A 27,397-nucleotide genomic window follows, 5' to 3' on the forward strand; every position below is an offset into this window, starting at 1 on the left:
CCTCTCTAACATCTATATATGGTAGCCTCAGAATACACAGTAATTTGTTCTGCTTGGGTCAAGTGGTCACTCCTGAGCTTACCACTGTGATTGCGGGGATGGGGGACTACGGTGGGAGGCTGGGAGGTGGGGGAAGGAGGCACTGTGATTTTTAGTTCTATCAAGATCCCATGAAGTTCTGATGATGAAAAATGCAACTTAAGAACCAGCTTCATCTTTGAATGAAAACATAAGGATCTTTTGGAATTAACAATGGAAATTCTTGAAATTGGAAGAAGAAACAGTTTTGAGGAGACAAACTTCTGCACCTTGGCAGAAGGAAAATTGTCACTGTCCATTCAGAGGACATGAGTCTTCCTCATGAGCCAGTACTGCCCTGTGAGTTCGCTGAGTGTGGCTCCAAAGGCGGAAGGCAGCTTTTTTTAATAATAGCTTTATTGAGATATAATTCATATGCCACAAAATTCACTCTTTTAAGGTATTACAATTTAGCTGGTTTCAGAATATTCACGGAGCTGTGCAACCATCATGATGACCTAATATTGGAACATTTTCATCACCTCAAAGGAAAAGCATTAGCTGTCACTTCCCATATCCTCTTCCCGAGCCTCTGGCAACCACTTACCTACTTTCTGTCTCTATAGATTTGCCTATTCAGGACATTTCATATAACTAATTATACAATGTGTGGCCTTTTGTGACCAGCTTCTTTAACTTAGCATAATGTTTTCAAGGTTTGTCCATGTTAAAGTAGTATCATTACTTCATTCCTTTTTATGGTCGAATAGTATTCCATTGTATGGGTACACCACCTTTTGCTTATCCATTCATGAGGTGATGGACATTTGGGTTATTTCCACTACTTGGTTATTATGAATAATGATTCTATGAACATACACGAATGAGTTTTTGTGTGGACATATATTTTCAGTTCTCTTGGATATATTCTTAGGAGTGGAATTACTGGATCATTTGGTAACTTGATGTTTAACATCTGAGGAGCAAGGGAAATGAAGTTTGATGGTTTATCAGTGGTGCATTCCAATGTGCCTACTTATCCCAACACAAAAGGGAAACACACTACTCCAGCTCCTTTTCCTTTGCCACAGGGAATAATGTGTTCCAAATACTGCCTATCATAATTTCTCCCATATCCTAAAAATTGTCAGAGCCAGAGTGCACTCTCTGAGGGTCAATCCAGTCCATGAGTCCGTTCTAAGCAAAGGACCCAGCCTGCAGCTTTTTATCTGCTAAGGACAATGAGCGGGAAAGGAGCAGTGGGTAAAATGAAAATATAAACCAAAACAAAATCTGTAGTTCCATTTTGTATCATTCAGCGGTCAGTTCAGGAAATTCTCTAGATATTCGAAGCAGAAAAGGATTTAATTCAGGGAATTAGGCACTTACACATCATTAAAAGGGCTGGAGAAATAGAAGTGAGAAGGTCAGTGCTAGCTTTCCGGTTTCAAGGTTGTATATCACTGCCTTTCTGAACCAGAGCTCAGAAATTGCTGTCATCCAGAAGTCAGGAAACTTCTAATGTCACCTCAGAGCTTCCCTGCCCCACAGAGATGGTAAATACACAAAGACATGGAACTCCGAGGCTGCCAGCTCACGTCTGCCCCAGAAACTGCTTTCCCCAGCATTGTCCTGGAAAGGAAGAGTTCTCTTATAATCTTTCTCTCTTTTCCTTCCAAATCTCATACAAGTGCATATGATTGCTAGAACCTAAATCATGTGGAAACCTGGGAAGTGCAGTTGTTAGCATCCCAGCCTGGCCATACAGGACAACAGGGACATGAGAGGTGATAGAAATGGTGGCTCAGTAACAGTAGACAATATCTAGCACCTCGTTAAATTAGATGATCTAAAGTACTGTGAGGTCATAAACATTTTATTTGTGTATGTAACGCATATGAATATTTAAGAGATTTATAGTAGAACATCCAGTCAAAGTGCTGTCAATTGCTGAAGTTAGTCAATGCCTCCTCACATGCTCCTTGCCCCTTTGTCTCATCCTACTGCATTACCTCTCTGACTCAATTTTTCCTCAAATTCTTTTCTTAATCCACTCCTGAATCTAGGACAACTAGTACCTAAAACAAGGCCTGTCATATAACAGATGTTTTGTAAATATTAGTTATTTGAATGAATGAATGAAGCAAGGAAAGAAGGAAGGATGGAAGACCTTATCCAGTATTCTCCTTATTATCATTCCTTTCCCAAGCTTCTTTTCACTCTCAATGTTTCTTCAGTTTCTATAACCTCAGGCAGGATTGCTTTAAGTCAGCAGCATCCTCCTCATTTATCAGTAGGGTGGCTGAAGAATGCCTATAGCATCTATTCACAAGTTTAAGTGATTCTCAGGTTAGGCAGTGATTCTGAACTGGGGCGATTTGGCCTCCCAGAGGACATTTAGCAATGTCTGGAGACATTTTTGGTCGGGGAAGGTGCTACTGGCAACTAGAGGATAGAGGCCAGGGATGCTGCTCAAGATTCTAGCATGTGCAGAGTCGCCCTCCACAACCAAGTATTAACAGGCCCCCGAAGCCAACAGTGCTGAGGTTGAGAAACCCTGGGGTAGAGTATAGAAGAAGAGAGAAAAAGGGAAAGAAATTGAATGCAAAAGGAGGGAAGGAGTAAAGATGAGGCCAAGCAGAGGCTGGCAAACTTTTTCTGTAAAGGACCCAGATGGTAATAATTTTAGGCTTTGTGGGCTATAAGATCTCTCTTGCAAACACTCAGTACTGCTCTTGTAGCAGAAGAGCAGCCATAATCAATACTCAAATGAATGTGTGCGGCTGTGTTCCAATAAAACTTTATTTAAGGACATTGACATTTCAATTTCATATAATTTTCACATGCCATAAACTATTATTCTTCTTTTGATTTTTTCAACCATTTAAAAATGTAAAAACTATTTTTAGCTTGCCAGTCTTACAAAAATAGGCAGGCAGAAAAGTTTTTTAACCCTTGATAGAAGGAGGAGGAGGAGAAAGAACTAGAAATAAATAACTATAGTAGAGCTCCATGTTAGCTTAGTGCTTATGTTAGGTTAGGCTAGATGATGCTGAGGAAGCAGACAACCTCAAAATATCAGTGATCTACAATCACAAAGAGTATCTCTCACTCACAATGTAGGTACACTATGTGCTGGCTAAGTTCTGTTCCGTATTGTTTTCATTCTGGAATTCAGGCTAATAGAGCAGCCTCTATCTGGAAAAGTGCTGGATCCAGTGACAGAAGAAAAATGGAGAGCATGGCAAACCACGTGCTGGCTCTGGACATTTCCGCCTGAAATCAACCTACCTCACTTTCACTCATATTTCACTAGGCAAAGCAAGTCATATACCCATGCTAGACTTCAATGGGGTGAAATAATGGAATTCTCCCCCAGGGAGGGGCAGTGACTATTTCTGAACAATAACGTAATCTGACATTGCTCATCCTTAGTGCCTTCTGTTGCTTAGGTTTAGTCACTCCTGAATCTGTTTCTTATATTCTCCAAACTAGTATCTTAAGTGGGGATTGGGAGATATCATTATAGTAACAATAACAGCAGCTAATGTTATTAATTTTTATTTCCCATACATGCATTTTTGCATTTAATCCTTACAAGAACACATCGAGGTAATAATTATTTTTTATTATTATTATTTTTGCTATGGAAGATTTGCCCTGAGCTAACATTCCCTGATGTAGGTCCACACCTGGGAACCGAACCCAGGCACTTGAAGCAGAGCCTGCCAAACTTAACCACTAGGTCACTGGGGCTGGCCTGAGCTAGTAATTATTTTTTATCTCCACTTTATAGATGAGGAAACTGAACAATAGAGAGATTAAGGGCACTCAACTATCAAGCTGTTGAAATTCAAACCCAGGTCACTTGCATTTTAAAGCATGTGTTTCTACTCTAACATAGTGGTTACCAACATAAATTCTGGTGATAAACTGCCAGGGTTCAAGTCCTGGCTGGTGCTGGATAAACTATTATGGCCTTGGGCAAGTTCTGTAACTTCTCTGTCTCAGTTTCTCCATCTGTAAACTAGGGATAACAACAACAACTACTTTATGGGGCTTTTGTAGAGTTTAAATATAGAAATTAACATATGCAAGGTGCTGCTGTTTAAAACAGTGCTTGTTAAAAAAAAAAAGTTTGCCATTATTATTCTTATTCTTAGGCAACGTTTTAGAAAGTTCCATGGGTAATTCTGCTCTCCATCCTTCTGTACCCTCCTTATTCCCGAGCCCCTTTGAGAATTACTGTTCCAGATTTTTGCTCCCACCTTGCATTTATCTGTTTTGGGGCTAACTTCACGAACATGGAGGGTAAAGGGCAGGAATACCACTATTTTAACCCAGCTCTGTCTCGCTGCTTCTCAGACCGCCCTCTGCCATCAGTTTTACGTTCATGGTTTATTGTTTAAACTCCTAGTTTAGATTGATGTGGGTGCATAGCAATGATCTGGAATCCAGGATGCCTAGAGGGAAGCAGTGATGCCGGCCCTGCTTCGTCCTACATGACCTTGCTGATCACTTCTTCCAGCTAATTCTTTATAGTTGATGCTTTTTCTGTGGTTTAATTTTGGAAACAACATATTGTTTTTTTTCCCCTGTGAAAATTGTGACAAAACCAAACAAGCACAGTAGTAAACTCTTCTTGGTATAGACCTATATATTGGCCATCAGCCTTTTAAAAGTCAGATACTGTTGGAGAAGGGCCTGATGGGCTAGTGGAGTTAAATGACAAAGCGTGCACAGCTCCTTTTCATGTGGGGTAAAGAGAACTAAGCAATTCATTCTCAGTTTTAGTGCTTAAAATGGAATGAAACAGAAAGACATGGAATGAAACAGAATGACTTGTAGGCATGTTGAATCTGTTTTGTTTACCATCCCCCTCAAACATATTTTTCTTTTAAAAACTTTCTTATTACAGAAAGCAGAAGGATAAACCATCTCACTTCCTTATCTGTCCACTTGAAACAGTACAGAGACTTCAAGGACTGTTTTTCTTTTTGTTTTTTTTTTTTTTTTGCGGAAGACTAGCCCTGAGCTCACATCCATGCCCATCTTCCTCCACTTTATATGTGGGATGCCTGCCACAGCATGGCTTGCCAAGCAGTGCCATGTCCACACCCAGGATCCGAACCAGGGAATCCCAGGCCGCCGAAGTGGAACATGCGCACTTAACCGCTGCGCCACCAGGCCAGCCCATAAACGGCTGGCTTTGATTGTGGTCAGCTTGAAGTTAGGGTGGTAATCCCCGTGAGGATGGTGGGTTTTTCCTAGTGATTTATGGTGTTACTATGCTTTTTCTTCTGAAGAAATTTAGAATAATATTTTTCAAGTTTTGGTCTGGAAATTTTTTCTTTTTTATTACTATTTTTTTCCCAGCTTCTATTTGAATGTGCCAGTTCCGCTGTGTGGATTGAGAAGCGCTAATTGAGAGACAGCAATAGGAGAGCGTATAAGGTTTGACAGTACTTGCTTAGGGCACATTATTGTGTAAATAAAGTCAAAGCTAAGATTTCAGTTGTTCCCAAGTGCTTCCATTATCAGCACACTGATTTCAAATTATCTTATTCTTCTGAAGTTTCCAAATATAGATTTTCTAGATAATCTAGCGGATTGGAATAGAGTAATTTACCATTTTTTAGGCCTATTGGACTTATATTGTGGATCTGCTAGGCATCAAGAGCCATATTAAACATCTTCTTGCCACCAGCTTCGACGAAATTGACGTCTTTAATCAAGTCGCGAATATAAATTTGATCAGTGCTACTTTATACGGATTGGGATCTAAGGGTTTATACGTAAAAGTTCTCTATAAGAAGACAGATCATCAGATATGCAGAGTCATGCTGGAGACATCCATGGGTTTCCTCATTTCACACTTAGATTGCTAGGTGAGGTCAAAGCTAAATTCTAATTCCATTTAGTTTTATGGAATAATCAGCCTTCTCTCTTTCCAGACCAGTTTCCAATTATTTAGCCTTTTTTCTTTAAAATCCACGGAGCGGAGTTAAGCACTATCTTGCCTCTAATTTCATAGCATATTTGAAGGAGCTTTGTAAGGAATGGAACCAGATGAGAGAGTAGCAAGCATGAAGAAGGCTGGGTTCCTGAATGATACCTGCATCATGCTCGGTCATCTGGGGAACACTGCAGTCATTAGTATTCAAGAGTAAAGTGACACTGGGAAACAATATATTTTTTTCAAGTAATCATTCAATTTTATTTTTAAAAGGAGAGGAGAGTTCTCTTGTTGATTTTATAAGAGCAAAGGCAACAGTCAGCCATTTCTTTGGCTAATTCATGCTATCCTTGAGTAAAATTTAAGTCCGGGTTGCTTTGGTAGGATTTAAAGGAGTAAGACATATGTGAATAAAATGATATTAAATCTGTGTAATTCTAAATAATAAAATAAAGATTAAGATGGTAAGATTGGTCCCTCAAGTACTGGTATTTAAACTTTAAAAATCAGTCAGGAGAGAAGATTAAGTCCCGTTTCTTTGGTACTAAAAATGTACAGCTAAGACCAAATTGTTCTATTTTCACAGATTTAAGACACAAAGTATGACATTTAAAGACATTAAAATGGCTATTAACTTCTCTTCAGTTTGTAAAGAATCTTCTATGAAGTACACTTAGAAGAAATCCCTGAGTACATTAACTACTCTATGAGTATCTTCCTTCATAAACAAAGAGGAATTGTTTGAAAGCTTTGCAAGACACATGAGTAAACACAATGCTTAGCAACAGCAGTATCTATGCATAACGCTTCCTCCATAGCTGGTAAATTAGGCCACCAACTGCTTAATAGGAGAACAATAGATTCACAAAATTAAAATACGATGTTTGAACACATTAACCATTCCTAGATAAATCAAGAAACCATTGTTTTATGGCATCTCTATTTTGTTTTAGCCACTCGATGTTGTTTCTGACTGTTTCCAACACTTGCTCCCTCGGTTGTTCTCCTGCTCCAGCTTCTGGATATTTTTTGAAAAAGCTCTCCATCTATAAAAGAGAAGGAAATAAGAAAGTCATTTTAAGCCCAATAATTCTTCAAGAATTTCATTTTCAAACTGAATTTGTTTTCTTCTTCCCTGGACATTCAGTGTCACTGCGCGACACTGAGATACATCTCTCGGGGCATCATTTCGTTTCAGCCCGTCCCTCAGATTGGCGATGATGACCCAGGACTTTTGGATGCCCGGAGCATGTCAAGCCTTGAGGCTCTGACATACTGGGGAAGGAGGGCCACAAACTAGCAGCTGGCATGTCCATATCTGCTTCTGCTCATTTCTCTATTTTCTGTGCATTCCCCAAGCTGTTCCTGGAAAAATCTGGTCTGTGGAATGATGGCTTTGCTTAGCCTTTAACTCCAGGAGTCTGGAGTATTTTAATATACTTTCAGTTCACTTATTATGGACTCATAAAAAGTCTCTGTTACAATTGGTTCTAGACTACCCTTTCCCTCCGAAGCCCTCCACCAAACTCAACCATTGTATCATCTGCTATTTACAAAAATAAGAATTAGTTTGTTTCTTAAGACACAGAAGAATGTTAACATTCCAACATCTAATACAGATACATTGAAAATTCATACAATCTCTATGTGTCTACATTAATGGACATTTTTCCTCCCTGGCAATTGAGATCTTTGAAACCTGAAAGATTTGGGTTTAGTTTTGAAACTCCAAGACTATGAATTCTGAAAGGAATCAAATCTCAACCAGCTTATTCCAGAGTTACATTTACCAGGAGAGAGGAGACACTGCACTGGTAAATGGGGTGGACGCGTGGCACCTTCCAAGCTGCCCAAGGCCTTCCTTTTCTCAGATTTGAAACTTTGTTTCTTGGTTATTTTTATTTTTTTTTTCAGTTTATAAAAAAGTAGGTGCATATTTAATTAGATATAAGAATTATTTTTTATCCTTGTCTTCTGTGAGCTGAATAGAGAAAATGCCATTTCTACTTTTTTTAAAAAGAAGTTTAACTCTGTTTCTTCCTAGACAAATAGACAAACAAATAGAGAAATTTATCTTCATACCTGCCAGAGCTGTAGCTCCGTGTTGAATGGCTCTGCTATCGTGACGATTCTGCCAAGGTATCTGTCATTGATCGTGTATCTGAAGAGAAGTTGAGGGTAGTATAAGTACCCAGAACTTTACATCTTTTCTCTAGATGCATACATTTTATTTTGTGGGTTTTTTTAAAAAGTAATTTTCAAAGTAAGCAAATAAACACATTTAATTTGAACTAATTCTATCCAGGAGACATTCTTAGTAAATTCTGCACTTCTTCTTGTAAGTTTCACACCCCTTTCCCAGCTGTGGCAGATGCTTGTTGTATTCCCCAAATCTGTCCTCCTTTCTTCCCACACACAGGAGAACCCAGCTAGAGTCCCTCACAGCTGGGTGCAGACGGGGACCCAGTTCCTACGGATGGAACAGGAGCAGAAGTGCTAGGTTCAACTTCTGGCTCCTTCTGTGAATACAGGGAAACTGCTTGCGTAGACTTCCTGTTTTTGTCTCCCTTCCTCCAAATTTCAACCACACAGACGGGATAAGGTCCTAGGCCTCATGGAGCAGAACACCCTCATAAGCTGGAATGCTCCTTTGAGGAGCCTAACCTGAGTGAGAAATTATACTTATGTCCGTTACGTGGCTGCTTTTCTGTGTTTCTGTTACAGCAGAGCGGCTGCATCCCCTCTGTCTTAACTAATACTCTATGCATCTTCCTGCAGGGACAGAAATGTGCATATAGGCTATTTTTTCTGCTTTCAAAAAGCTTTATTAGCTACTTGCATATTTGGGTTATGGTATATATCAGCCTGGCTAAGCAAAGGCACTTGAAGCCAAGTGCAAAGTGGATTTTAGAGATGCTGTTCTATTCCTGTCCCTTTTGCATCTTATCTCTTAAAGAGCAAGAATCAGAAATTTCCTTACAGACCAAAGGATTGTGATACAGGTAAAAAGCTCATCACAACTAATCATAGTGAAAGAAAACAAACATAAAAAAATTAGGTATAATATGATCTGTTGGAATGTTGGGGAGGAATAAAAGAAAATATGTTGCTACATAAAGAAGTAATAAACGAGCAGGAGGAGAAACTTGACATTTAAAAATTATCACACAACACAAGCAGAAGCCACAAGGATAAAAAGTGATAGTTTGTTGCATACATATTTTTAAAAGTTTTAGACTAAAAAAAGAACTGCCATAAAATTAAAAGTCAAAATGTATTATTTAGTTGTAATAAAGAGCAAATATTTTCACTATAGAAAGAAGCCTGATGAATTGGTAAGATGGAGAAATATGCCAACATGAAATTAACAAAGGAATGAATCAGGAGTTACAGAAGAAATAGAAAGAAAATGTACCAATGGGAAAAAGTTGCAATGTTCTAATAATTAACCATGATCTTCAGTGTGCTAGGTCCAGTGCTCACTATTTCACAGATTACGTTGACTATTCCATGTCCTTTCATCCCTCATGTCTTCAGTCCTTATCCAAAATGTAAGCCTCTGAGGCATCTACTCTCAATTCTCTCCCGGTAATGTGTATACTTCCTTGCCTCTGACTCAGCCTCCTAGATTTCTCCAATTCTCGAACCCGTCCACCTAGCTCTCTGGAACTATCCCTTTATAGGGAATATTACTTCTCATTTGGAAAATTTTTATTTTCCCACATCCTTTGTAACACCAGGTCAGAAGTGGAGTGAGGGTGCTCATGCCCCCCATGGCTGCTTCCAGGCCTTTCTTCCTCCACTCTCTGAAAACCTCTGTTCCTTCCGGTTATTCTCCCTGTTCTCATTTATGATACACTTTGGCGCCTGACTCCTAGTGTTCCTCTCTACTCCAGCTGTGATTTCAAGGGCCACATGGATGACCCATAGAACATCTTAGCTCCTGTAGTTTCTCGACCTCCTCATGTCCAATGACATTTTCTCCATTCTACCTCTGCCGCTAATTCCTGTGGGCATACCTTGTGACCATCCACAAGTACTGTGCCTCTAAAACTATTAATTTATGCCCCCTCCATGACATAACTTACCTTTCAGTTTCCACTATGACCATTCTTTGACTTTATCTGGATTTCTGGCCCATTGATCATCCCCACCCCTACTTTCTCCTGGACCATCAGGTTTCCCTTTTCTTTCACTTATTTCCTTATATAGTTTAGATCCCATGGTCTACCATTTTCAATCACATTTGCAAGCCCTAAACTTCCTTATTTTTAATAATTTGTGTCTGGCATAACTCCGTGACTCTTGGATGAAATTACCTGCCCATTTTCTCTGTGTTTGTACCAAGTGGCCAAGGTCTGTCAGGGGAGGTCACCCAACTTTCCCCGTATTCTTTCACTATAAATTCATGGATATCAATCTTAAGTGGGCCCTCCACGCTGACAATCCTCCACATTCCCCTGACCAACTCATTCTCTTCCTCTTTGAATTGCCTTTTTCAAGTGTTTTCACTCTCTTACCATCTCCAAACACTCTCCCCCTCTTCCCTTCCTCTCCACAAATATGACCTTGCCTCGAATTCACAGAGAAAATACACAGTAGCTCCAACACCTTTTAGCTTACAAACACACAAATATACTTATTTTCCTCCTATTACCTGCGCTTTGGTTTCTATTTCTCTTCACTTTACTAAAAACTTTACTTAAAAAAAAATCTTTTTTTCTGTCTCACATTAAACTTCTCATTCTTCACTGAATCTTTCTCATTAACTTTTAAATATGCTAAAGATATTTAAAATATCTTGCATATAAAAAAAGAAAGAAATCCTCGCCTTGATCTGACATTTTCCCTCCTAATATCCTTTCTCCCACTTCCCCATTCATAGCCAAACTTTTCAAGAGATTTCTCTACATTTCTTGTCTCCATCTCCTCATGACTGACTCATCTATTGATTTGCTTCAATTTGGGTTCTGCCCCCATCACTCTAGTGGAAAACTTTCTAGTAGTTACCAGTAACTTTTATGTCAATAAATCTAATCGGCATTTTTTTAGTCTTTGATTTACTCAAAGCTTAAGTAGCATTTGACAAGGGACTATAACCTCCTTGAAAGAATTTCCATTTTAACATCTCAAAAGAGACTCAGAGGCATCATATATACCAAACTGAACTCACTGTTCTCCTTCTGCAAACTTTATCTTTTCTAGGGATCCAGGCATTATTCTTGTCACCTCACTTTCGTCTCCCATTTCTAATCTACCACCAAGTTCTAATTGTTGTTCTTATCTCTTCATCTTCACTGTCACATCCATAGTCCAATCCACCACTCTCATTTGCTGGGACTACGGCAATAGCTCTCTAACTGCTTTTCTCAAATTCTCTCTGACCCCCATCTAGGTCTATGCTTTACCTTACCACCAGAGCTTTCTTTTCCAAGTAAAATTGATCCTTTCACTTTCTTACTTAAAACCCTTTAGTGACTTATCATTGCTCATAGAACAAAAGCCCAAATCTTAAGTGAACCTGCAAAGCTAGATCCTTATCTTTCTGCTTTTCTGATAGTAGGCATTCAGCCAGGAATGCTTCACTTCTTGTTCACGTAGTTGATGCCTACCCCTCCTTCAGAACTCAGCCATTGCTTCCTTAGGGGAAGCCTTTACTCCCAACTTCTCTTGACTTGGTCAGTGCCCCCGTGACCCTCTTTCATCGTGCTCTGAACCTCTTCTATTAGTGGTTATTACAGTTGTACGTGTACATGTACATGTGTGATTCTTTACTTAATATTGGTCTCCATCACTAGACTTCTAAGCTCCATGAGGACAGAGAACCAGATCTGTTTCTCCTTATTGTTGTATCTTAATGCCAAGCATAGTGCCTACCACACAGTAGATGCACCACAGTATTTATTGGATGAAAGACTTATAATTTAAAATGAGACAGTAGTTTTCATCTATTGCATTGACAAGGATCTTAAAAATGGCAACACTAAGTATGGGCAAGGGTTGGAAAAATAGACAAAGTTATTAGTGAAATTTTTTCTGGAGGGCATTTCTGCAACATTCACCAGAAATCCTAAAAGTGAACACATCCTTTAACACAGCAGTATTACTCCTAGTATTATTTGTATCCTATGGAAATGTCAAGGACATTCAAAAAGAACAAAGAGATCCAGTTTCAAAGATGTTCGTCACTACATTATTTTTATAGTGGAAAGTTCAGAACAATTCTATTATCCAACAGATGGAGATTGGCTAAATAAGATGCACCTGTACGCTGAAACATGAATGAGCATGAAAAATAACATTGAAGAAGTACACTGAACGTCATGAAAAGACATCCTCAACACAAGGCGATGTGAAAAAAATCAGGTTATAAAACAAAATGTATAACAGGGTCCCATTTCTATAAATAAATACATAAACAGAAAAATGACTCGGGGAAAAACAGTAATGTGACAACAGGAGTTATTTCTAGGTTGTGGGATTATGAGTCATTTCTTATCTTTATTTTTGCTTATCTGTATTTTGTGCAAAACAGTACATACCCATTTGATAAGGAGAAAATGGGAATTTAAAAAAGGAAATCACACTAAGTTGCTATAATGATATTCTATAGAGTCAAAGAAAGTTTGCTAATTACAGGCAAGAAAACAATGTTTCTCAGTGACCTTCTAGAATTTCTACAATATTCCTCTTCCGTTTTGTTCTTAGTGACTAAAAATTGAAAGATATATTTGGGAACTAGCAATGAATAGATTGAATAGAGACTGCAATACCCATATAAATACTAGAAAAATGTAAGAACAAAATATGTTCATCCCAAGAACCAATATTATATCAAGTGCAGCATTTAAGAGGAAATATGATGTATATTTATCTTACTGATTACTTTTAAAATGAAAATAAGGGCTTAATTATATGAAATATTTTGAAAAATAATTATATGAATCATTTTCTTGGACTTAATAGTTTCATAAGAATTATTACGTTATCCAAAAGAAATTATTTTGATGCACACAAACTTTTAATGAAGTGCTTATTAAATTATTTTGTTTATGAAGTAGTGTTTAAATGGTCTCAGTCATGTCCCATTGACTTAATTTTTCATCCGTAGTCATAAATTAAAATCTAACTTTATCACCCCACACTACTGACTTATTGAGTACACTCAGTGTAACAGTTTCATCGAAGGGTTTAGTGGAATAAACAAAAAAGCAAAGAATAATTTCTGAAGCATGTTTGGAACTTTGTGGTTAAGTCTCAAACTGGAAAGAACATTAGTGGTGTAGCCATGAGTTGTCATAAAAATCACATGACAACACCTTTGTAAAAAAGCAGCTTAAGTATTTTAGGATGACAATAAATTATTCAGAAATGGAGGCAGTAAAACCGCTCATTCGGAAATCTGGAACACATTCAAGGGTTTGGAAATATTCGGATAAAGCTTGGCTCATTTCTGTTTAATTTGTCTTATACAGTTTTAATGGGTAAATTCTATTTATTTAAACTAATCATAGTTAATATTGGGTGTTTTTTTGGTGTGCCTGACATGTGGTTATTATGCAATTTTATGTTTGAGGCTATTTGAAATAATACCTCATGAGAAATAGATCATTAGACTATGAAGAAATATTAAAAGACTTGGACAAGGGTTTTGGAACTACCACTGGAAATAGTTTATCAATTTATTTTTCTTGAAAAAAATTCAGTATTAGATCTAACAGATTTATTTTAAGGCCTGATGTTTATGACTTTTATGCCAAGATAACATCTGTTTTTTTCTACTTCTTAATTTTTTTTTTTTTTTTGAGGAAGATTGGCCCTGAGCTAACATCTGTGCCCATCTTCCTCTATTTTATAAGTGGGGCACCTGCCACAGCATGACTTGATGAGTGGTGCATTGGTCCATGTCTGGGATCCAAACCAGTGAACCCCAGGCGGCCAAAGTGGAGTGCGTGAACCTAACCACTATACCACCGGGCCAGCCCTTTACTTCTTAATTTTTTAAGACATATGACAATGAACTAATTTTTACAAATGAAAAGTGCATTTCAAGAGCCATTCAAATAGGCCTTGAGAAATACTCTATTTAATAAACAATAAGGTAATAGCCATTTTATTATACAAAATGAACATTATTTACTTATCTTCTCACAATAATTCAGAAGTAAGCACTATTCATCTCCATAGGTTTCTTGCAGCAAATACCAAAAAAATGTTTTATAGTCTTTTCAAGTAAAACAAAATATGCATAAAGGTCATTAGGCATATATCTTTCATAAGGGAAGGTATTATCTTGAATAATGTGAATCGTTTCTGCTGGGCAACAATAGGTTCTCAATAGGTAGATTTATTAATTCTAAACTAAGCATTTCATTGAAACAATTATACACACACGAACAAAACATCACACACACACACACATGTGAGTGCCTATCAATCTTCATAAAGATGGATGAACAGTTACACTGAATTGTTGCAAGAATAGGAAAGGCAAACATTTATTACAAATAGGCAAAAACAATGTAGGGTGTCTTGGTTGAGAGCTAGAGATATATCTGGATCTCAAAAGGATGAGAAATGTGAATGAACGGAATGGCACTCTGGTGAATTGTAGGGCAGGAAAGAGAACAGAAAGCAGTTATCATTGCAGTGAGTATTTCTGATAAGGCAGGCCATCGTTGTCAACTGGGCGGTGCTGATGGGGAGACGAGCGCTTAGGAGGGGATGACAGAGGCTATTTCCTGGTGTGGGGATTACAGATGGTAAAGACGTTTTGATCAATATTTACACATTTACTTGGGACATATAATCTATGTTCTATTTTATACTCTTTCAAAGAAATATCTTTTTAATGGAAACAAGCATTACATTTAGAAGATCAGGACCAAGAATAGCAATATTTCTTCTAAATGGGGTTGAAGAGATAAGAAATTTGGGGAACTCTCTTTCATGGATTTGCTCTTCTCTTGGCCTTGCCATTTTCAATTTTAAAACTGCTATTGCCTGGGAAATAGTTTTCTTTTACGAACTTTTCAAAATACCTAAAGTTTAATTATCTGATCAGAAGAGACAAAAGTTCTCATCCATATAAGCTCAGTAAGATAACAGGGCTCTAATTTGAGCCCAGGTCCAGGAATTCTCATTTAGTTTTCATTAAACATTAATTGAGAACTAAATATGTGCCTGGGCTTAGGGTAGGTACTAGCACAACAGGCAGAATTGTATTAACTTGTTTTAACCAAATTAAAAATAATGCGATTTAGGCGTCTCTGCAGATCTCAGAATTCTATACATCACTTGGAAACGACACTTTCCAGAACAGGAATTACACCAAAAATTAACTAGCATATTGCTTCCCAAGAAGGAAAATACCATAATACTTTACCTCTGATAATAGCCATTTCAGATACTGTATACGTGTCAGAGAAAGCAAAGCAAAGAGAAAAAGAAAGAACTTGTAGATGGTATCAAACAAAGAGAACAACAAACCATTATCTGATCAGCCCACCTGTTGACCAGATAGTCCCAGTTGAGCTGTACCCAGTTCCAGGCCATGCTCTTCCCATAGCTGTTATATGAGATATATCGGATGACTGTGAACACATCCTGAGTTTTAATAACGCTTGAGTCCTTGAGCAAATCCAAATACCTAAGAGAAGTCAAACAGAAAGACAATTCAAAATGAACTTTCAGTGTTCACCCTTAGCTAAATTCCAGTAGTAATTTTCATTCCAGTAATTCAATTCTTGAGGCACCAGCTGACAAAGTTAATTAAATATGATAAATGATAAGACACAATTTAAAATTTCCTAAAATATTTAACCGTTGGTAGAGAACAACCTATGATTCTGAGGACTAATGAAATGTAAACTACAGGAACATTTAAAAATGGAAATATTTTGGAAGTACTAAAAACAATAAAAACAATTTTAACTTTGAAAATATTCATTGCATTTATCAAATAGAAGCATTTTACCCACTTACCTGTTACCCCACTGCGCTAAAGGAGCCAGTAAATTAAGGGAAAGTATGTATATTCTTACTTTCTATAGGATAACAGTTGTCTTATTTGCTCTTCCCTAGATTGTAAGAAACAATCTTCTAATGTAAGATTAGATTAGTTGTCTATAATTATACTACAATGCAAATAAGTCCAAGATAAATTAAGTGACCAAGTCAATAGATTTTTATTAAATTTATGCCACGGCTGTACCTAGAGTGAATATCTTGACATGCTCTAGACCATTGAACTTCCAGACTGCACTGGAGTGGTGGGCCCCTGAATTTTTGCGCAATTTATCTTTTACTCTCTAGTTCACAAGAGTATTAGCAAGGCATCTAAGTACTTGCTAATTTTCTCATTGGATACAATCAGCACAGTGCTGTCAAAGTAATGGATCGATGTGATGTTTTGTGGAATGTCAAGATGATCAAGTTCTTGATAGACTGTCTTAGGGCAGCAAGCAGGAAAACTGACATACAGCCCTGAGGCAAGATGATGAAGGTGTATTGTTGGCCCTGCCAGGTAAAATCAAACTGCTTCTGGTAATCCTTCCAAATTGGTTATTGCATTGTGAGTTACTATTTACTTTCTGCCCCTCCCACAAACCTATAAGTTTCCCAAGGAGAGATGTCACGTCTTATTCATCTTTATTGCCACAAACTATATAGAAAGGACATCATAAGTGTTGGTTAAATGTAAATAGCTCGGAAACCATAACTAAGCAAAAAATGAATTAAGGCAGAAGCTAGATGATTTGGGGCATAGGCATGGAGTGGGAGAAGATTCACAGATGGGCTTCAAGCAGTCTTTGCACCTTCTGAGTGGAATGTAAATACATTTTCTCTGTGTGTTTGCATATTGTGGCAGACACTCCTCCATGGACAGGGACCAGTTTTGTTCTGGGTTTGAGTCAGGGTTTCCTTGATCCTAGGGAAAGTAGACTCCTACCCCAGCCTCCGAATCATGACTGGTCCAAATCACCAAAGGAATTCAAGTTCATCCCAGTCAGCAAATGATCAAGTGGTAGATCGGAGTATGACCCAGAATGATCAAGTGTGACCCAGGTCTGGATTATGAGGGGAAGTGGAGATAGTTGACTCTTAGCATAAAAGACAGAGCCTTACGAAGAGGAGCTCTTTTGCTCCTGTCCTTCCTCCATTGAACATCTTTATGTGAAGACAAAATGTCTTCAGCTCTGGAAATTGTGAGACATCCACCATGTTGAGGATGGCAGAACAGAAAGAGAAAGAGCCTAGGTCCTCGACGAAAATGTTGAACTCGTGCACACCACTGAAAACTGCCTCCCTCCAGAATTTTTTCACATGAGGTTACGTTTCTTTATTGTTTAAGCCACTCTTACATGGACATTTTGTTTCTTACAGGGAAAATAATTTTTAATAGATTTTCTTGGAAATATGTCATAGTTTAATTAGCATCTTACAGAGACTGAAACATAAATCATCAAATACCTTTCATATAAGTAGGAAGAAAGCTCCAATTTACCTTGACAAAAGAGTAACATTCCTCACTGATGCTAACCCATATAGCAGTTTTTCTTTTTCTTGAGCTAGTGAAGTTTCCTGGTATTGATCAAGAGTATAGTTCCACGAAGTCTCATTGCCAGAGGTCTGCATTCCGTACCGATATACCAGAAGCCTGAGATTTACAGGAAGCCTAGAAGAAGAAACAGTGTTTCAGAGATTTTAATTTCTCTTTTCTCAGTTTAAATTCTCCTAGGACTGAAAACAGGGTGAAGAGTTACCTTGCAGTCCCGCTCAGCCACTCCTGAAATAACTGGGAAGCATTGCCCAAGGCTTCTCTATCTTGCATCCTGCACGCGAGCCCTAGCACAGAGGCACGGAGCAACCTGAGAAAACAGACACACACAAAGCTGGGACCTGGAGCACTTTTCAACACATCTTAAAACACACAGATATTAAAGGAATATTAGTTTTAAAAAGGTAGGAAATAACTTTGTGACGTGGTCTCCAGTGTCAGTCCATCCCAGAGAATCGGCAAGGGGCTTCACTTGACCTTGGAAGTAGTCCTGAAATAAAAGCACCGTATACAATGAGTGATATTTACTATTTATCAACCACCTCCCATTTATTATAATCTACAGCCCCTGTTGCAATCTTTTTTCCTATTAGTTCAGAGAGTCTGGAGCCTGTGCTTAGGAAAGTGATGTGTTCAGTTCTTATCACATTGCAATTTTGCTTTAGTCCTGAAAATAAGGACATACTGGATCATTCTCTAATGTCTTATAAAACTTTGGGTGAGCCTCTTTTAACCTCCACTTCTGACTTAACATCTGTAATAAATAGAGTAACATCTGACATACTGCACTAAGAAGATTGCTCAGATTTGATGAAATAATACTAACGATAACTAATACTTGTATATTGCCTGAGGATTTACAAAGGATGTTTATATTAAATGATCCTCATGTCTCATTACCACAGACAGCCAAGTGCTGACGTTCCTACTGTACAAAGGAAATTAAGACTCACAAATATTAAATCATTTGTCTAAGTTCTTTGACTTAGTAAGTGGAAGAGATAGAGATTTGAATCCAGAATTTGTTTAAAATTACAAGTGACCTGCAAAGTGCTATAGAAATCACAAAATAAAGTATTTAGAATGACTATCTTATAATAAAATCTCAACATGGAAATAACAGCAGAAAGAACAAGGAAATACATTTTGGTAAGAAGAAACTTGTGTTAACATAGGCAAATTCATTAAAAATAGGATTTGTTAGTACCTATAGTTTAAAATGCTGTCTATTTGTAATAAATATTAATTATCATATTCTAACACTAAATTTACCTTTAAGTGGTATACTGAACCAGAAATACTGATACATTTGAAGTTGAAAAAAAAATAGATAGCATTCCTTTGCTTTGACTAGTCAAGTCATTGTGCTTTGTTTCGATTTCTCTTGGCAGGCACAGATGCTTTTGCATCTCCCAGGAACTCCTTCTCTCAGAAATCTTCCTAATCTGCTAATGGCTGAACATTTGCTTTCAGAGGACATAGCATCAACATCACCTCAATCAAAGGGTATACTTCGTTATCATCTTCAAACATGCTGATGATATAGGTTATAGCTGAAATGACTCTCTGCCATGGTAAATAGTCCTGTTCCATTTTGAGATATCTGGTCAAGTTCAGAGCCACTTTATAGTCTAGAAGTTGAGCTCTAAAAAAGAAAAAAACACCCACAGTTGATTAAAAACCATAGACTAGTTTCCATTTGACTGAAAGCACTAATATGGAGATCATAGAATTCGATGTTAATGAGAATCCTTCTATTAAACAATTAAGAAAATGCATTTACTGTTGAGGGCCAATCAAAGTAATTTGTTCACAACGATGTGATTCCATCCATTCAATAGTAAAGGGGAAGACAGAACATTAAGATGTACATTTGAAAAATCGCTGTGGCAAAATTGCAGATAAAACAAAAGCCATTTAGCTACATGTTAAATATTGATTAATAGAAACTTTTAAATTTTAGGTTCACAAGCTGATTATAACATAAAAGTGCACCATTATAAGTATATCTTATTGAAATTATTTATATTTGATATGAAGAGGAAAGGTGCACAACAGTACTCATGACTCACGAATGCTTAAAACATCTCATTGAACTTATATTTCCCATTAAAACATTTCCTTATTTGTACATTTCCCAACAATATTAATAAATAAAAATGGCTTTTGTTCCTTCAGAAAATTTGAAGTTGCTATTGACATTTCAAAGTTTAAAGAACACAATTCTTCCCCCTTAGGAGGGATTCCAGAACTTTTTGAAATAATATTTCAGAAATCTGTTATGCTTCAAATTTTAGCCTAGATTTTGGAAAGAATCTTAGACAGGAATCCTGTCTTTCCACATTACATTTTAAAAGTTTAAATTAGAAAATAAATTTTAAATTATTGAATTAGTAATACTGATGCATTGAGTGCTATTATGTTTGAGGTCACTTTGTGAGTGAAGAATAGTTTAATTACATCTTGACTTCTCCCCTAAGAGTTTGACTAGAGGGTGACTAGTGTTGGAGAGATAGATAAGAATAAAACCCTTTGGCATCATATGATTTGCACTAATGAGATACGGTGCAGAGTTTGTTTTCAGTTCAAAGAGCTGATTTCTCCTATTTTCTCAGTTCCTGATCGCATTTAGAAGGATTTATATTTTGGAGCATTCAGTCTCCCTTAATAAGAGTATAAATAATATTGAGAAATGGAGTGTTTTGTTGAGAATGTTTGTTTGCTAAGTAAAAATTGCAGAATTTTGTGTTGACGTCTGAAACTAGAGAATTTTCTCATTTTAATGATTCTCCGTTTTCCCAGGTGGATAAAGCAACAACTCTGTCCAGTCCGTATTTTCTTAGAATGCGCATGAAGAATAGTTGTTGCTCTGAGGATCAAGTTAACAAAGAGGCTAATGAAAATTCGGGAAGAATGACAGATAATTTAGTCAGCAACCAAGTGGGCTGCACATTTTTGGTAGGTGAGAACACTAGAAGGAGTGGGTCTTAGTTAGAAGTGCCAGAAGAACTGGCCAATTGGGTAGCATAAGTAGAAATACGGAGTGAATCGAGGATTCAATGGTTAGAGGCCTTGATGAAATACTACTATATATTCAAATGTTGAAAACTCAATATCATGTCCTAGTGCCTTGTTTTTCCAACACGGTTGATAGCTATGCAGTAGTTCTATTTTGCTACCACTTATTTTCTTTAAGTCTGAGTAATATGGTCAGAACACAGGACCAGGAGTGAATTTTTGCTGGTAATATTATAGGAATCATATTTTGAGAATTAAGCAGATGTACTTTTCAATTGCCACAAATCATGTTAGTCTGAACCTCCCACCCACTGAACCAGTGGTAGGTATCATTCAGAACCATGATTCTCAAATTTGAGCATATATTAGCAACACCTGGACAGCTTGTTAAATCACACACTCTGGGACCCCACTCCTAGAGTTTCTGATTCAGCAGGTCTAGAGTAGGACCTAAGAATTTGCATTTCTCACAAGTTCCGAGGCACCATTGATACTGCTGGGACCATATGTGAAGAACTGGTTTTTAGAACAAAGACATCAAGGATGCCCTTCCCAGATCTCCTTACAAGTGCTGTGTTGACTCCTAGCTGCCACCTTCTTCAGAGAGCAGCCCTTGGTCAAACACATTCAACTTGCCTAAGAGGTTATGCAACCCCTCCCCCGGCCATTAATTGTCTGATTCAAGAATGCAACAGACCAGCCTGCTTCCCTCAAGTTGGACCCACTCTGTGATACAATTCGTGGCTTCCCAGTGGAATCTGGCAAAGCTAGACTCCAGCCGAGACTATGTGGTTGCTCAGCCTTTTCCCCAGGCCCATCCTGCTTCTCACACCCTCTATTTCAAGAGAGTACTCTCTCAAAAACCACAGTACAAGAAGCCCCATTTCAGACTCTGCTTCTAGGAAACCCAACCCAAGACAGCATTCTTACTCAACTGAGTCTCAAACTCCATTTGTTAAGTCCATAGACAAAAAGCAGTTCTGAAAGCCAGACGCGGTTGAGGATTTTCCTCACTCAAAAATCTTCCATTTATATAATAAGAGCCAAGCCCAAGGGACTTAAATTATAGAATTTTCTTATAATCAATCGTGTAGAGAGGATGGAGGCTACAACGTCAAGAAAGTTGCCACCAAACTCGAGGGAGAAGAAGAGGACAGAGGTCCTATGAGGGAATTCTTGCTCTCCTGTCTTGGCTAAGGCACCAGGAGGTCGGGGAATCTTGTAACAAAAGGTTTGTTTCTGCATCTGGGTGTGATCTGGAAAGACTACATTGTCCTTCTTAGAGAGCGATGCACAGCGTCTCATCAAACTTGGGTCTTGAGGGGGACAGTAGGACATCCGAGAGAGGTGCTAGGTGGATGGAACTGACCCCGTGTGCTCGCATTCTTCAGCAAAGCCTTTAGATGGTACGAAGAGTTCTGGAAAGTTCCCATGTGTTTGGTCTCTCAATGTTAACTTGCCAATTAAATTCCGAATTCTGGCTTATGACAGTCTCTTTGCTCAACTAGAGCCCTTTTGGCGTCTCTCTCCCTTCCCCTACTTCTCCCTTCTTTTACGGGGCAGTCCGCGAGAGGGTGGGAAAAGTTCCTTATCCAGTCCTGTGTTGTGTTCTGGTCACCTCTGCAAACCCCTATACAGTGGTAGACCTGGTGTACCCAGAGGTCTGTAGTTGTGACGGGGCTGAGGTTCACTTGGTGGCCTTTATTTGCTAGCCTGGTCCTCACCTTGGATATCATTGGAGCCAATGCTCCTTGAAGCCAGCCCTGGTGCTCTGGTGGTTAATATCGGCACTGTCCCTGCCACAGCCAGGGTTTGGACACGGCCACTTGCTTGCCCAAAAATTGGCCATGAAAACCCTACGAATAGCAGTGGAACATTGTCTGATACAGCACCGGAAGGTGAGAGGATGGAGCAAAAAGACAGGGCAGCTTAGGTGCCATTCTTCCCTCCCCCAGGGACTCCTGCCCCCACCCTGGGCCTGCTGGGCTGCACATTCTGCTTTCCCTTATGCTATTCCCCACCCCTCTTCTGGCTTTAGCACACAGTGGGCTGCAGAGCTCAATATAAGCTATTGAAAAGGAAAAAACCTGCCATAACAGGTAGACAAAAAAGGATTCTTTCTGTCTCAGTTTTGGTGAGACCCCCATACCAGGCCCCTTGGCCTCCACTCTAAAGTAAGATGCAGGCCCACCAAATTGGGGCCAACATGGTCAGGAACGGGTTTTGGTGAGCCTTAGCTGATAACACACCACCAGCCTATGGCAGGGGTTGCAGATGCTGAGGGGAGAGAGACGGTTCAGAGAGGGTTTTCGGAGAGCACTGTGAATGCTCTCCCCTCACAGGGGATGGCAGGGCTGCAGAGGCTTTTCCCCTCACATTAAGACTAGGAAAAGGGGCTTTAATGGGATCACCTGAAGAGATCTACCTGTGTATCCTGGAGTTTGGGGGCATACTGGCCTGGTGTCTGATACCCCGAGAAATCTAAAGGATGAGAGACCATGGTTGGTGAGTGCTCTGGCCTCAGAGTGAAGAGATGGGACTGCATGGGGTGGCCCATCCCGGAGCAAAGGATACACAAATACTTCCTGTGGACCAGAAGTGGGTCAGAGGATTTCACTTGCCCACCTCAAGGGAGCTGCAAGAGAAAGACTCTCGGCAATGGGATGGACATGGGTGTCAAAAATCCCATGGAAACACCACACAGGGAAGAGTCAGTGTTAGACATCTACGAAGTTCGGAGAGGACTGGAAGTGGACAGCACATCAGGCTCTTTCTTCCCCTCACCTCCTCTCCTGCCTGCTCTCCTTGCCTTCACGCTGGAGGAACCAGAGACATGGGAGCTCCCCGCAGGGAAGTGGAGAGGAAACAGCACCTGTTCCCTCTGCAGGCAGCCGGCCTGAAGCCGCCTGAGTAGGGGCCGGGAGAAACTTCCAATGAGGGTGGAAACCTGGATGGTTTTACTGGGCTGGGCATGTAATGGACCTGAGACCACTTGGGAGACTCAAGTGCCTGGGTGAATTTTTACTCCTTGTCTGAGGTATTCACTCCAGTATTTACTCCTTATCTGGGTATTCCCTCTGGCGCAGTAAGAGTACTAAGTCTTCATATCTGGGTCAGGGGAGTCGAGAATACAGTTATTTTTAGATGTGCCCTTTTAGTCCTTCTAATTAGACATAATAGAGACATTTCTTTCTGAACACCTGAGTGGAACTGTGTGAATTCTAATCCTACTACAAGCACCCATTTCAAGACACATTACTCCCTTTTTCCCCGTAAGGTTTCAGAGTGGTCAGGACCTGGCTCTGACCTGCACGCTGCAGTCCGGTCCCCTAGGGTCCCGTTTTCCTCCTGCTGCAGACGGGAATTGGGTGATAACTCAACGCTCAGGGGATAGCTCTGGTATTTTCCAGATCTGCTGTACTGTGATTGTACATGTCCTTTTGGTTTTCACATTTGTTTCGCTTTCTTCCTTTCCACAGCTCTTCATAATTTCATAGGGCTGTGGCCAAGGAGCTCAGCAAATGCGAGAAGGTCTTTCGATTGTGTGAGTTATCTGCTTTTACACAGTCCCTCAGAGAGAGCTGTTCAGGAGATTCTTGCTTCTTAAAGCAAAAAGAACCGTCTGCATTGTATTGTGATGGTGATTAAACCATAAAGATATTACAGTTCTGTGTAATTTCTAACAGCCAAGATGCTAAGCTTTGGGAAAGGTCATGATGCATTCACAGGAGGGTCTTCCCCCCCAAAATTCTAAATGGTTGTACTATGTTTTAAAATATTGATCATCTTCTTTCACCACTTAATTTCCCAGGTCTACACACTGCCTGGTACAGAGTAGGTGCTCAATAAATATTTATTAAATGAGTGACTGACAGACTGTAATACAATGAAAATGGTTAGTCTGTTACATATCCAGGAGATTAAACTTGAGGATTCGCTAAAGGGAATCATACTGTCTATGACCTACAAAGGGGACCTAGATGACAAATTCAGAAGAGCTTTTCTTAACGCTCCTTTGTTGCTACTAATCAATGGTGGATGCATTTTGATGAAGTAATACAATTTGTTGAGTGCTCGCTACAGGCTAGACAATGTTTTGGGTGCTATATGTGCGTTATCTCCTTTATTGCACAAGAGTCTTACAAGGTCACCTCTGTTCTACTAATAAGGAAATTGAGCCAGAGAGAGGTTAAGAAGCTTACACAAGGTTATACAGAACCAAGACTTTAATCTGGTTTGAGAGCCTGTTTTTGTTTTGTTTTTGTTTTTTTGTGAGGAAGATTGGCCCCGAGCTAACATCTGTTGTCAATCTTCCCCCATTTTGCTTGAGGAAGATTGTCGCTGAGCTAGCATCTGTGCCCATCTTCCTCTATTTTATGTGTGGGATGCTGCCACAGCATGGCTTATGACCAGTATTTGGTCCCACTCAGGATCTGAACCTGTGAACCCCAGGCCACGGAAGTGGAGAGTGCAAACTTAACCACTATGCCACCACGCTGGACCCAAGGTTTTTTATAGGGTTTTTAACCCTATAAATACCCATTAAAAAATGTCAAGAAGGTTTTCTGACTTCCAGTACACTCTCTAGGAAGTCTGTGTGCAATAGATCTCCCACGCCTTTAGGGCTGATACACTGTCCCTCCAGCCAGGTAGTCAGCTCCTATTCAATGAGCACCTGCCATGGCCAGGCACAGCCCGGAACTGGGGATACAACGATTAGGCATGAGCTGCATGCCGACCTGCATGAAACTTACAGTTGGGTGCGTGAGGTGGTCAGTTAGTAAGTAATGACAACATAATACTGCGAGGAAATACAGAAGCGCATAGAGGCGCACCCAACTCAGACAAAGGGGCCACTGGAGGCATCCTGAGAAAGCAGCACCTCATTCTCTGTGCACTGCTTGTACCTAGGATGAGGGACTACAAAGCCAGCGAGACAAGTCAGCCCCCAGTCCTACCAAGGGGCCAGATCCAACAAACACCTATTGAATCAGCGATGTTAGGCTACCTGAAAACAACGCCTCAGTGGTACTGTGGCTCCTCCTCCATGCCCCCAATCTACGTTGATCGTTTCTTCTAAGTGTACGTTACCTTCAGGCCATGAGAAGAAAGAAAAGTGAAATTTCCTAAATGGTACCTTAATTCTGATCAGTTCTAGAGCACCACGTGTCATTCTTCTTACCCCAAAGACCCAAACAAGATTTGATAACTCTAGCCATAAAAATCTTACAATGGGCTTGGGCTCACAGAACTGAGTTAATGAAACACATTGTTTTTCTTTTTATTAAATCAGATGATGAAGGTGTACTTTTGGGCATTTGCAAATGTCACTGCTAATCAGCCCAAGGCCTCTGATACCTACAAACACTACTCAAAGTCAATAGGGTAGGTGAGTTTTTGTACGTTAAGGGCTAATATCAGTGTTTTGGTTTTGAGGCTCATATGAACTTTAAAAAAAGAGTTAAGGAGGGGGCCAGCCCCATGGCCGAGTGGTTAAGTTCACTCACTCCGCTTTGGTGGCCCAGGGTTTCGCCAGGTCGGATCCTGGACGCAGACATGGCACCGCTCATCAGGCCATGCTGAGGTGGCATCCCACATGCCGCAACTAGAAGGACCCACAACTAAAGTATACAACTATGTACTGGGGGGCTTTGGGGAGAAGGAAAAATAAAAAAGAAATAAAATCTTTAAAAAGAGAGTTAAGGAAAACAATAATGTTATAAATAGAAGCTTTGAATATTTTAAACCAAAATTAATTAACAAATTTTGTGGTAATTCATTCAAAAAAGATTTATGACAAAATCCACTGTATTTTAAATGATCTAGTCTCATTCTGAAACCCACCTTGCCAAAGCAAAAGCATCATCAATAAAACTTGCACGATCAGCAGAAGAAAAGCCCTGGGAAGAGGAAGAAAAAGGTATGAAATGTGATTCTTAAAGCATGTTGAAAAAATTAATATCATTAAGATGCTGTTCTTAGAACAAAAATAAAACAATTCACAACCATTGCCTCTCTTACCTCGTGGTTGAGGGAAAGATTGGTAGCTATCCAGTCCCAAGTTGGTACTTCATAATTTACACGATAAAACCCAATATGATCTGGGTTTATTTTGAGAAAGCCATTTCCACTAGGATTAGAAGAATCCAAAGTGATTCCTGTGGTAGTAAATAGACACTAATGAGAAACATGTTTGCATATACTGTAAACACAGAGAAATTAGACCCAGAGGGTAAAAAGAAAAGAAAGGAAAAGAAATATTAGCTCAAGGAGTCAAGGTTGATTTGGATCCAAAGCCCCAAAGCCTAATTCTTATTTAGTTGCCCAACTTTAGAATGTCACTGTAGTGCATGAGCTGAAAAAGAAATAAGGAATGTAAATAAGCATCCTGTAATTTGTGACTTATACTTCTTACTGGCAGAAGCTTGCCAAATGGGTAAAATAACTCTGTGCTTGTCAATCCTTCAACAAAAGAAAACAACACGTAAAGACAGAAATCCCCGCCTCCTGGGGGTAGTCCACACTGTTCTATTCATGATGGATTAATTCCACAAAGACTATTCCCTGCGGCCTGGGGAGGGGACCGAAGGGTCAACGCTTAAAGGAATACTTCATTAAAACCAACATTCGAATTGATGGAAATGGGTATTGCTAAGCAAAACAATGATTTGAGAATCAGCAATGCTTTTAAAATGCCGAGGGCTTCCCATAGAGCTGAAGTCCAAACGCAGCGTTCTTGATGGTATAATCTATTTCATACTCGCTCTCCCAATTTTATTTATCTTTGTAAAGTCTTCCACTGCCCTATTTCGACTGATTATATCAATGCTTTTTCATCAATGGGT

At 39.3% G+C, this 27,397-nt stretch overlaps 1 protein-coding gene across 1 annotated transcript in view; it reads right to left on the reverse strand.

The window, feature by feature from the left end:
* Positions 1-6,208: 6,208 nt before the first annotated feature.
* Positions 6,209-27,397, reverse strand: part of ENPEP (glutamyl aminopeptidase) — a 74,598-nt gene continuing 53,409 nt past the window's right edge. Inside the window, exons 12-20 of the mRNA XM_001502871.6 lie at positions 26,574-26,710; positions 26,397-26,452; positions 19,029-19,179; positions 17,951-18,024; positions 17,740-17,844; positions 17,481-17,651; positions 15,483-15,623; positions 8,057-8,135; positions 6,209-7,020 (exon numbers count right to left, since the gene is read on the reverse strand). Of these exons, the coding sequence (XP_001502921.3) occupies positions 6,868-7,020; positions 8,057-8,135; positions 15,483-15,623; positions 17,481-17,651; positions 17,740-17,844; positions 17,951-18,024; positions 19,029-19,179; positions 26,397-26,452; positions 26,574-26,710 (1,067 nt within the window). The 3' untranslated portion in view covers positions 6,209-6,867. The remainder of the gene's footprint in view (positions 7,021-8,056; positions 8,136-15,482; positions 15,624-17,480; positions 17,652-17,739; positions 17,845-17,950; positions 18,025-19,028; positions 19,180-26,396; positions 26,453-26,573; positions 26,711-27,397) is intronic.

Source organism: Equus caballus, chromosome 2 (assembly GCF_041296265.1).
Source record: "Equus caballus isolate H_3958 breed thoroughbred chromosome 2, TB-T2T, whole genome shotgun sequence".
In the NCBI taxonomy this organism is placed as follows: Eukaryota; Metazoa; Chordata; class Mammalia; order Perissodactyla; family Equidae; genus Equus; species Equus caballus.